The following is a 12,460-nucleotide window of genomic DNA, read 5'->3' on the forward strand; positions in this document are numbered from 1 at the left end:
CTCAGCAGTTAAGAGTGCTTGCTGTCCTTTTAGAGGACCAGCCCCCCAAGTCCAGTAGCTCACGACTCCCAGTAACTCTAGTTCCAGGGGACCTAACAAAGTCTCCCCCATGCATGTGTGCATACACTGACAAAAACATACACACCTACACATTTACAATTCTTAATGTGTAAGAGCAAAAATCCTTTCCAAATCAGGGGTAAGACAAAAAAAAAAAAAAAAAAAAAAAAAAAAACAGGAACAAGAAGGTCAAATACTCCTAACCAGACTTAATCCAAACAAGGCGGCACCAAAACTTTGCTGGGATGGGCTTTTTTTCAGTGATGCAGCTGCTTTTGAGACATGCTTCTGGAAGTAACCTCCAAAACTCGCTGATTCACTAGGCTAGAGTTCGATGAAATTGTTTCTTCAGTGTATCCTGAGTGTCCTGGCTAGTTTTATGGCAACTTGACACAGTGAAAGTCATCAGGGAGGAGGGAGCCTCAACTGACAAAATGCCGTATAAGGTCAGGCTATAGGGACCCTGTAGGGGATTTTCTTAAATTAGTGATCAATGGGAGGACCCAGCCCACTGTAGGTGGTGCCATCGCTGGGTGGGGGGTCCTGGGTTCTACAGAAAGCAGGATGAGCAAGCCAGGAGAAGCAAGAGGGCAAGCAGCAGCAGCTCTCCATGGCCTCTGCATCACCTCCTGCATCCAGATTTCTGCCCTGTATGAGTTCCTACCCTCACTGCTTTTAACGATAAGTTATATTGAACTGCGAACAAAATAAACTCTTTACTCCTCAAGACGCTTTTGGTCATGATGTTTCACCAATGCAAGGGTAACCCTAAGTAAAACACCCACTTAGTATGAATATTTGTTTCTTGTTTCCGTCCCCCAACCCCGCAAAAAAAAAAAAAAACCAAAAAAAAAAAACACAATGATTCTGTATTAAAAGGTATACACTTATTGGCATCAAAACAAAACATGAGGCAGTCAAGTAAAATTATGCAATCAAAGGTAAGCTGTTATTATTTTACAATAAATAGCCATGACAACCATAAAATCTTTTATATAAAACTTGTGAATAAAGATTACCAAGACAAAATAAAAGATGGTGCAAAGGACCTAATGTAATCAGAAGGCAGTGAAAAAATGGCAGCAGCAAATCCCAGCCTATTGATCATCACTATGAATATAGAGGACTAAATCCTTCAACCAAACACTGATGCATAGTAAAGGCCCAACTTAGTACTTGCTGCCTACAAGACACTGACCTCATATTTAAAGACATATACAGACTCAAGAGTGAAGGGACTAAAAAGACATTCCATGAAAATAGAAACTGAGAGAAAAATGCTCCATATTTTAAAGGAATAGAGGCTACATAGATGTATGCATTTGTTAAACTTCAGCAAATAATACACTTAAGATCTGTATAAAACTGAATGTTTCTCTTAAAATGAATATTAAGTAAAGACTGATAACTCTTACTAATAATATCATGCTCACATGTTTAAAATAAATGTTATAGTAAACAATGGAATCTATCTCCAGCTGGAGATCTGTCCTTATCTCTCTTTTAAACTATAAATTGTCCATGAGCTTCCAAGTGTCCATTATTTTTTTTTTTACTCTCATTAATGAGACTGAAAAAACCCCAAAAGGAGACCCTGATTTCCTAAGTACCATACGGTGGCACCAGCAGGACTTGCCAAGATTTCTAGTAACACTTGTTTCCTGCCTTTTAACTCTTTAATCAGCAGAGAAAGCATGTTCCTGCACCCTACATGTCATCAGCAAACTGTAACTTACTCTGATGAATTAAAATGATTTTCATAGCTCTTGGGTCTTGGCTCCAAGATGACAAAAAAAAGAAAAACAGTAGCGCTAACAAGGGCTGTGGCCACGTGCGGCCAACTCACGGCCCCAACTGCGCCCATGCGTGCCCAGGGACAAGGCCACTGAGAAGTTCGTCATTCTGAGCACTGTGGAGGCTGCTGTTGCAATGGACATATCTGAAGCAAGTGTCTTCTTCGCTTGTGTGCTTCCCACACTCTATGTCAAGCTGCATTTGTACATGAGCAGTGACATTCACAGCAAGGTGGTCAGGAATGGATCGCGTAAGGCCCGAAGGACTGAACAACCCCACCACCATTCAGAACTGCTGGTGCCGCACCACGACCTCCACCAAAGCTCATGTAAAGACAGAGGCATTGGTGACAGAAGGACAGAGAAAAAACACTCCGGACAAATAAAATGGAAGTTATACTTTAAAAAACATGATTTTAATAAAGCAAAGACAGAGAAACATTAACGCATTCCCAAGGTGAGGGAATTTCTGTACAATTCTTTGAGCCTTTCTTATACCTGATAATTCGATAATAAAGCATTAGGAAAAGAAAAGATGGCAGACCAAAAGAACATAAATATTATATGCATAATTTTATGAGTATCATATATAGAATGAGTTAAAGCAACTTAAAAAAAAAAAAAAACAAAAACTAAAACACATACCCGAATTTCTTGAAGGTTGTGAAAATTATTTCCTACTCTGACTGAGATTTTGCTTGGAGTGTAGCTTTCATCAGATTTATAGTCTGCATAAATACATAATGTCTTCACTGTTGTTTTTCTTCTAAAAATAATAAATAAAAGCATGTGCTTTACCACATGGAAAGATCATTGCCAAGGCATCTTCTCTCCTGATGTTAAACCACAACCAAAGCTGGGCAGCGGTAGTGCACACTTAGACCTCTGCCAGCACTCAGAGGCAGGCAGGGTTCTGCGATGTCAAGACCAGCCTGGTCTATAGAACAAGTTCCAGCGTAGCCAGGGCTGTTACACAGAGTAACCCTATCTTGGAAATAAATAAATATAAATAAATAGATAAATAAATGAATGAATCACAAGTATTTAAATCAACAATTTCATTTCATTTCAACTTGCAGGTTAAAACATGTAAAAATACAAATATAAATATAGTATTTTAACCATACACACCTCACTGAGAACATAGTCAAGAACTAAATGTATACAAAGAAGCAGCTAAGCCAAATTAGCTATTTTAACACGCAAACAAGCATTAATAATGTCAATAATGTCCATCCTTTTTATTTAGACTTTATACAAGGAAAGTGCTCTAACAAGCCTGAATTTAGTTACTTAATTGCTTATACTAATATTTAAAAATACCTAGCTAAGTAAGAAATTGAACTCAACAAATAAACACCTTAAAAACAAAAGCATGCTCTACCACTTAATATACAAAACAAAATTCTATTCAATTTCAAAATATATACACATAGCCTTTGGGAATAAGCAAAAAATACATTATATAAAATTAACCTCAGAAAACAGGGGGAAAAAAAACAAAAAACATGAGAAAAATTTAAATTTTAAAAACCAAAAGAAGAAATTTAAACATGGAAATATTTGTCTATCATACAAAAAATAATATCAGAATGACTGATAATACCCACATTTCATTAGAAAGAGTATTGAGCTAGTAAATACATTTGTGACTAATTAAGTTTCTAAGTGAAAATCCGTTGCCTTCTCATCATTTTAGATTCATGTTTAATGGTCAGAAGAAAACTGGAGAGGGACCCCTGGTATGCAGAGGTAGGAGACTGCCTTAGGTGAGGGGGTTATGGTGGTTTGAATAAAGAAAGCCCTCACAGGCTCATGTATTTAAATGCTTACATCAGGAAGTGGCACTACTGTAATGGAAGTTTCGGTTTCTTTAAAAACTCAGTTATGTTATGTAAATATGTTTTTGTTTTAATTTTAGTTTGGGCTTTAGTTTGTCCACAGCTGATAACTGCCTCCTGTGGGGCATTATCTTTGTCAGCTGCTGAAGGCCTGCCGCCTGCAGCATGCAGGAGTGTGGTCTAGGACTCAAGGATAGAAATAGGAGAGCGAAGAAAGAAAAGGTGTGGCAGTTTGGAAAAAGCAGAGATGGTGGAGCCTTGGACAAGGCAGATGAAGAGAAATGTTTCAGCACAGTGGCTTGGAGGAGACTGCTTGCTGCATTTGCCGCTGACTGGTAAAGCCCCCAAAGAACCCATCAACCCTAAGTAGCTGGGAGAAGTAAGGGGGTTTGTGTCCCCCTAACCTTCTCTCTTATCTAGGGTTAAAGGTTGGTAGAAGGGAAAAAGAGGCTTAAAATGACTCAAATGAAATAGTTTAAAAAGGAGTATAACGCACTACCTAAGAGGACTTAGGAGGTGCGGCCTTGCTGGAGGGAGTGTGTCACTGGGAGTGGGCTCTGAGGTTTCTAAAGCCCAAGTCAGGCTCAATGTCTGTCTCTTCCTGCTGCCTGCAGACCAGATGTAGAACTCTCAGCGACTTCTCTAGCACCACGTCTGCCTGTTTGGTATCATGCTTCCCACCATAATGCAGTAAACCTCTGAAACTGTAAGCAAACCCCAATTAAATGTTTTGTAAGCATTGTCTTGCCCATGGTTTCTCTTTACAGCAACAGAACACTGACCAGGACAGGGAGATGATAGAAGATATGATATGAAAAAAAGTAGGCAGGAGGAATATTAGAAGTAGAAATGTTTGAGTAGGGATAGGGATTAAGATAGTAGGAAGAGTGTTAACCAAAACAAAGAATTATGAAAAAGCCACATGGAAACCTACTACTTCATAAGCTAATTAAAAAATATAAATAAATTAAAAATAAAAGTTTAAAGAGAGGTAATCTAAACAGGTAACCAATGCTCCTAGAAGTCTTAATTCCCAGTGCCCCAAGTGGGATACTGCCACAGTTGTTAGTTGGGAAGGCCACAGAGCCCCTAGAACAATACAGGCTACTGCCATCATTCTTGGCTGCCCACCAGAACTATATAGGACCCTGTTGTTGAAGATACAATACATTTTGGTTGGTGGATTTAGAGAAATCAAGCTGGAACTGAGCTGGAAGCTTCCTCCCTGGTAGCTGTCTTTTAGAGACAGAATATGCTAGGCAGACTGCTGGAAAAGCCATTAAACAGCATCTTAAACACATTTTATTTAAAAAAAAAAAAAAAAATTTTTTTTTTTTAAAAGATAAGAGTTTCTCTGTGTAGCTCTGGCTGTCCTGGAACTCATTCTGTATACTAGGCTGACTTCTGCCTGCCTGCCTCTGCTTCCTGAGTGCTGAGATTAAAGGCATATGCCACCACCATCTAGCATTTCCAATTTTTAATGAGCTTATTAAGCATAATCTTAACAAAAATTGAAAAGCATCTATATTTCAAAATAAAGATGCAGTTATATTGCTATGACAGGAGAAAAAGCAGGTTATAAAGCAGTATTCCAAAGGGCCATGCTTGGGAATGACTGTTTAAGCACATTGACATAAGCCCATGCAAAGAGAAGGACATAGGCAAACCATGCAAACATTGCAAATCTGGCCACCGTAGGTCCATAAAACTACAGAAGACCTTGATTTCCTTTATTTTCTTCCCTATAATTTCTATATTTTCTGAATAATTTTTTTCAGGATAAACATATGTCATTTGGCTATCAGGGAAGAAAAACAGGTAAATTTTAAACTGACCCTCCCAAAACATTTAGAAGTCTACCAAAAGAGGGCTTTACAAGTTAAGTGTCAACTGGAACTGCTTAGTTAACAATGAGATCCTTAAACAAAAATAGCAGTGTCAAAGGCCAGCCTATAAAATAGTGGGGTCTGCAGCTCTTCTCTGGAAAACCAAACTTGCATACTTGAACTATTAATCAGGAAAAAAAGGGACAAAGGTAAAGCTTCTTCTTCAGAAAACACATCAAGCCCTAAGTATTCCAGAAGGGCTGACAGGCCAGATACCTTTATGATGTTTCCAAAGAGTCCAGAGCTACCAAACTGACTTCTCAGCTAGGACACATCAAGGGGAAGCAAAGGATGCAGGGAAAGTTTGAAAGGCTACCAAAGACCTTCTTGATGAGCCATAAGCAGGAAGTAAAAGTCTCTTCCCTATTATAGAAAAATCAGAGACCACAGAAACTAAAAAGAAAAAAACAAAAGCAGATGTAAAGGATCAATCTTTTTTTCGGAATAATATGACTTTCAAGTTATAAAGTTCAGAATGACTTCAACACCAAAACCTACAGGAAAACCAGGGTGGATTTAGAAAGGCCAAAAATGGTAACTAATGAAAACAAAAAAACAGCAACATAGAGCAAGAAAATACTTTGTATATGACCCAGAATTAATGCTTCATATGTATTTTCTCTTTGTTCTATCACCAATTCACTACTTTCATGACTAAAGAAATAACACTAGGGTAAATGATCTAAGTAAAAATGTTTATAAGTGTAATTCTACAGAGAAAAGCACACTATTTCTCAAGCTACAATGCACATAGGAAGATGAAGTGTAACAACCAAGTCATACTGGAAGATGACGAATGACTCAAACCTTCCCTCTCTTCATGGTCACTACACTGAACACCTTCTGCATGCACGGGAAGTTCACATGTGTGTATGTCTGACTTCCTTTAATTACTCACAACTGTTTTAATTAACTGTATTTCTTTGCTTAATAGCCATCGACTGCTATCAGTTTACAGTAATGGATAGGTATTTGTAGTTATTTACATTGGAACCAAACCATAATTCTTTCCCCGAGGTTTCTGTATCCCCAGAAATGACAGGCATAATTTATGCCATGTACGTAAGTACATTAGATTTACAGAAGAACCACTACTGCATCAAAAGTTTAAAGCACCAACTCTACTAGGTCCAGAAAGTCTTTTTAAAACTACTAAATTTTGCCTCATACAAATTCAAAAAGTAATAATACTGCATAACAATCATGTTGTTTCTCAAATAATAATGCACACAGGAAGATAAAATAAACAGACTGAGTCATAGTGGAAGATGCTGGAATTCCTCATCACTCTGTAGTTGGGCATTGAGTGATACCGCATGCCAAGCACACTGTGAAACTCTTAGGAAACACTGCTGAAGGGAAAACAGAGAAATGGTTCCCTGTTTCTGACTGACATAAGTAACATCCCTTACTTCTCTGGCCCTCTGACATATTAAACACTTTCTCCTAACAAATAGCTTCAGAAGCTAGCATTTCCTTTGTTCCTTCATGCTACAACTCTAATAAAACCCAAGCATATCTGGTTTAGCTACAAATGGATGAGTCAGTCTTTAATTCTAGGGTTTGATATTACCAAATACACTTAATTGAAGATATAATGCAGTTAGTATGCTTTTCATTAGCTTCTCAGTTTTAACAAGTGATATTTGGTCCTGCACCTGCGGACTCCTGAATAACTTCTCATCTGGTGGAGCATCTATGAAATGACAGGTAGTGTGGCATGCCTGCACTCAGGAAGCAGAGGGAGGCGTATCTCTGTGAGTTCAAGGCCAGCCTGGTCTACAGAGTGACTTCCGGGACAGCCAGGGCTACACAGAGGAACCCTGTCTCAAACAAACAAACAAACAAACAACAACAGAAAACAAAATAGTCTACAACAATGGAAGACTTCAGTAACAGGTATTCATAGCTACCTATTCTGATTGTCTGTATCCCGTCTTTCTTCAAAATATATAACTGAAAGACCCATGCTACCTCAAAGCTAGGTCTGACTAAATTGTAGCCAGTAAAACCTAAAAATAATCTTTAATCTTGCATTATAATGCAGCAGTATTTAAAGGGGAGATATGTACTTTTTATCTCCCGCATCCCATTTCTTCCTGCTGTCAGAGATACGGTAACTCAGGAAACTGCAGTAGGTGTCATGAGCTGACCTTAAAGCTAAAGTAAGAAAATGAGAACGTGAGCGAGACACTCACAAGCGCACTGTGGAGATCACACCACTCCTTAGTGATCTAGACTCACAAGTACCCTGTGGAGATCACACCACTCCTTAGTGATCTAGACTCACAAGGACACTGTGGATATCACACCACTCCTTAGTGATCTAGAATCACAGGCACACTGTGGAGATCACACCACTCCTTAGTGATCTAGACTCACAAGTACCCTGTGGAGATCACACCACTCCTTAGTGATCTAGACTCACAGGCACACTGTGGAGATCACACCACTCCTTAGTGATCTAGACTCACAGGCACACTGTGGAGATCACACCACTCCTTAGTGATCTAGACTCACAAGGACACTGTGGAGATCACACCACTCCTTAGCTTTCTCTTTCATGAAAACAAAAGGAGCAAATGTCCACAGCATTGCAAACACTTGTTAAAGACTGCTAGAGCTTGCTAACATACATTATTATGTTCCCTGCACAGAAGAAAAGCCAAGTTAAGCAACAAGTCCTTATTTACAAAACCCGTAAGAGAAAGTCAAAATTTAATCCAGGTCTATAATTACACTAAAGCACATAATTTCTAACGCACAAAACTTAAAACACAAATAACTGTAAAATCTGTTTAATTTCACTCTTAACACACTATATAGCATTACTAAATAATATAGAGCCCACAGGCTTGTCTAAAACAAAAGCAAACAATTTATATTTATTCTTTGCTCCTAGAACAATAACAAAAAAAAAATCCTTTTTGCGAGTGTTTCAATAATTATTAATTGAATGCTAAAATGGACCTCCTACTAAAAACAGGACAGATGAAAATTTAATATAAGATTTCAGCAGATATAGTATTAAAAGACAAAAAAGGTATGGGATATCTGCTCACCACAGAAAGGCTGCAAGACTTGCCTTCTTACCACAAAAAAAAAAAAGGAAGAAATCATGAAACAATTTTCTGCACGCTTGAGAACCATGGGACTATAGATCCAGAACAAATGGAAGCACGAGGACAGCACGAGTGGGGCACCCTGACTGCAAGCCATTTCTGATAGGAAATAAGAAGCCAATAAGCTCTGGCAGCCTCACCACACTGAGGAAAGAGCTCTCAGTGGGGGCGGGGAATGACAGAAATCAGCAGACAGGGAGGAGTCACAAGCCTGAAAGGACCTAGGCAAGAGTAACTGCTGGGAGAACACTGACTGAAGAGCAGCAAGCCCCATGTGCCTAGAGGTCATGGAGGACTAGGCATGACTACAATTCCCCAAAACAAGAGCAAACCTTGCTAAGGATGCTAATCTTGCCGAAGAGCAATGGCATTGCAGAGTGTCTGGGGACTCATGTGAAGAGCTCAGAAAGGTTACAGGTATTTTCTGATTAATGCTAATTTGTTATCTGCCTTTTTGAGTAAGCCTCTTATAAGTATACAGTAGTTTTCCAGAAAGGATTCTAAAAGAGCCTTAGTGAAAAAAGCAGAAATGAGACTCCAGGTACCTTAAGTAAGAGAACAAAGAGGTTCACAAAAAAGTAAAATAACACTGCTCTCACTGTGTGGGAGGAAATAATTACTTTTCATAAAGTTGTCATGCATATTAACAAATAATAGGGTATTACTATTAAGTTTTAGTGACTAAATTTATTATAATTCCTCACATAACTCCTAATATGGTAAGTATAAAAATAAACAAAAGATTGTTGGAGTCCTAAATAAAAGTTTACTGTGGTCATTAAAAACAGAAAGTTTGAAAACAGCTGTTAGAACAGGACTAATGAGCTATAGCTGGCAGCTGCTGGACAAATGCATGTTCCATCTACTTTTTAAACAAAGTTTTACTTAAAGAAATACATATTTTCTATGACTGCTTTCACATTAAAACAAAAAGGCTGAGTATATACAACAGGGTATATAAAGAATTTTTACAACTCTGCAACAAAAACAACTTAAAAATGGGCAAAGGCTTTAAATAGCAGTTCTTCAAATAAGACATACAAATGTCCAATAAGTACACAAGATACTTAATATCACAAATCAATAGGTGTTTGTTATGTTTTGAACGCCAAATGACCCCAACAGGGTCAAGTGTGTGAATACTTGGTTCCCAGCTGGTGGCACTGTTTTAGGGTTAGGGAGCTTTTAGGACAAAGGCTGAGGCAGACCTTTAAAGGATAGCCTTGTCTATCTTTCTGAGCTGCAAAGATGTGAAGAGCTGCTGCCCCCCCAACACGCACGCACGCACGCACGCACACCCCACCACTTCCCTGCCATAGCCTCTGAAAGTGTGAGCCGAAGTACACCTTCCTCCCTCGGTCGCTTCTCTCAGGCAATGGACCCTGGAAGACGAGACCCCGAACACGTGCTAGCAGTCCACGTGCACTAGCGTGGTCACTATTTGAAAGAAGAAAAGCACAGAGGATGACATAATGCGAGAAAAAAATGAAGCTCATGTGCACTGCCCAAGGGAACGGGAAATCGGGTATTTCCATATAAACAGTATGGAGGGACCTCAAAACATTGAGCAAAATTACCATTTGATTCTAATGAGAAAATGCTAGAACCTACATCCTAGAAGGAGATTACATTGCTTACAAAAAGGCATATATCTAAAACTCAGTGAGATCAGTGTCTGAAAATAAGACGATTCAAGAAGTACAGTTTTTTTTATCAATAGATAGTATAGAATGTAGCTTATAAAACAAATGCTACTATTACAATACAACTACATTTGGATGTTCAATAGTGAACTTTTAGGCTATTGTGCAATCTATCAGCAATTTATCTTGTGTTTATAGGATATAACGTCAAATCATAGTTCTAGAATTTACTACTATGTGACCCTGACTCATTTATCTAAGTCTCCAATAAAGTGTAAAGGTTAAATGAAATAAATGATCTATCAGGTATTTTCTCATTGTTATGACCAAATGCATGAGAAGCAGCAAAGGATGAAGGACTCTGACTCATGTTCTGAAGGCGCAGTCCATCGATGGCAGCAGGAACAGCTATGGCTATGACACCAGGAGCCTGAGGGGTTACTACCTCCTATTTGTGTAGAACCAGAAGCAAAGAACAGCAAATGCTGGCAATCCTTTGGCTTTCTCCTTTTTTTACTGTTTGGGTCCCCAGGTTATGATATGATGCCAAAAACATTCAGGATGAATTTTGCCTCTTCAGGTAAGCTCTTCTGGAAATCTCTTAAAGACACACCCAAAAGTGTGTCTCCTAGTAAATTGTCTTAGGGTTAATACTGCTGTGATGAAACACCATGATCAAAGCAACTTGGGGAGGAAAGCATTTATTTCTCTCACAATTCCACACCAGAGTTCATCATCAAAAGCAGTGAGGCAGGAACCTGGAAGCAGGAGCTGATGCAGAAGCCATAGAGGAGTGCTGCTTACAGGCTTGCTCCCATAGTTCACTCAGTCTGCTTTTATAGATCTCAGGACCACCAGCCCAATGATGGTACCACTCCCAGTGGGCTGGGCTCGCCCCTATAAATAACTAATTCAGAAAATGCCCTCGAGCCAGATCTTATGGAGGCATTTTCTCAGTTGAGTCCCCTCCTTTTACGTAACTCTAGCCTGTGTCAAGTTTACAGAAAACTCCCCCACAAGAATTCTAAACCCAATCAAGGTGACAATGGCGAATGTTTGGTGAAAGAAATGCGACAACATTGTAACGCTGAAGCTGTGGCCTGTCTATTGCTTACTGCATTTGCCCACATTTGCAGCGAGAAAGCAGACAGATACGGAAATTAAGAAGTCTGGAGAAGAAAAGGAATATGAACCCAGTTAAAGCTTCGGACAGAAGTATATAGTTTGGCAATTATCTGAGTCTCTGTTTTTATTACCGTGAAGAGACCATGACCAAGGCAACACTCATAAAAGAAGGCATTTAATTGCAGGCTTGATTATAGTTTCCGAGGGTTAGTCCATGATCATCCTGGCATCATGGAGTTGAGCGCTTACATCTGATCTGTAGGCAGGCAGAGAAAGATGGGACCTGGCATGGACTTTTGAAACCTCAAAGGCCACTGCAAAACATACCTCTTCCAGCAAGTCCACACCTCCCCCAACAAGACCACACCTCCTAATCCTTCCCAAACAGTTCCACTAACTGAGGACCACACTCAAGCTTCTGAGCCTATGGGGACCATTCTTATTCAAACCACCAAGAAAAGAAAGGAACCTGAATCCAGTGGAAGTGGAGGTCAGCACAGGTTCAGATAAAGTAGCTCCAAGTGTTAAGAGAATAGCACCATTAAGAAGAAACATTGGATTCTGCACTAGGCATTAGCAAAACCCTACCCATTGAAAGCTCTACGGTATAGCTTGGTGAGTGGGCTAATTTGCAATGGAAACCCAGAGATATTAGAGAAACCAGAAACATCCAATATCCACAAAAAAAAAAAAAAAAAAAAAAAAAAAAAAAGCAGAAGGCACTGCAGGGAGTTGGCCTAAAAGAGAAACCATGAATACTATAGGCACAAATTTAAAAGTGGAGCCCAGATGATGGACATCAAGAGGCAAAACTCAGTGTTTATCAGGCTGAGTTTTGGTCTGATCTTTCCTTCCTATGCTTCTATTTGTCTCTTTTTGAATGGGAATGTTTAACCTGTACCACTGAATGCTGGGAATAGATGAATAGATTAGATAGATAGATGATAGATAGATAGATAGATAGATAGATAGATAGATAGATAGATAGAT

At 39.0% G+C, this 12,460-nt stretch overlaps 1 protein-coding gene and 1 pseudogene across 3 annotated transcripts in view; one reads left to right on the forward strand and one right to left on the reverse strand.

Annotated features, from left to right (window-relative positions):
- The window catches only part of Anapc10 (anaphase promoting complex subunit 10), a 48,735-nt gene that overhangs the window by 27,647 nt on the left and 8,628 nt on the right, over positions 1–12,460 (reverse strand). For all 3 annotated transcript variants that reach the window (XM_055609119.1, XM_055609121.1, XM_055609120.1), the window contains one exon: positions 2,499–2,619. In XM_055609119.1, the coding sequence (XP_055465094.1) occupies positions 2,499–2,619 (121 nt within the window). The remainder of the gene's footprint in view (positions 1–2,498; positions 2,620–12,460) is intronic.
- Positions 1,811–2,186, forward strand: LOC129678278 (40S ribosomal protein S26-like; annotated as a pseudogene).

This window comes from Psammomys obesus, unplaced genomic scaffold (genome assembly GCF_907164565.1).
Source record: "Psammomys obesus unplaced genomic scaffold, mPsaObe1.curated_primary_1811, whole genome shotgun sequence".
Lineage (NCBI taxonomy): Eukaryota > Metazoa > Chordata > Mammalia > Rodentia > Muridae > Psammomys > Psammomys obesus.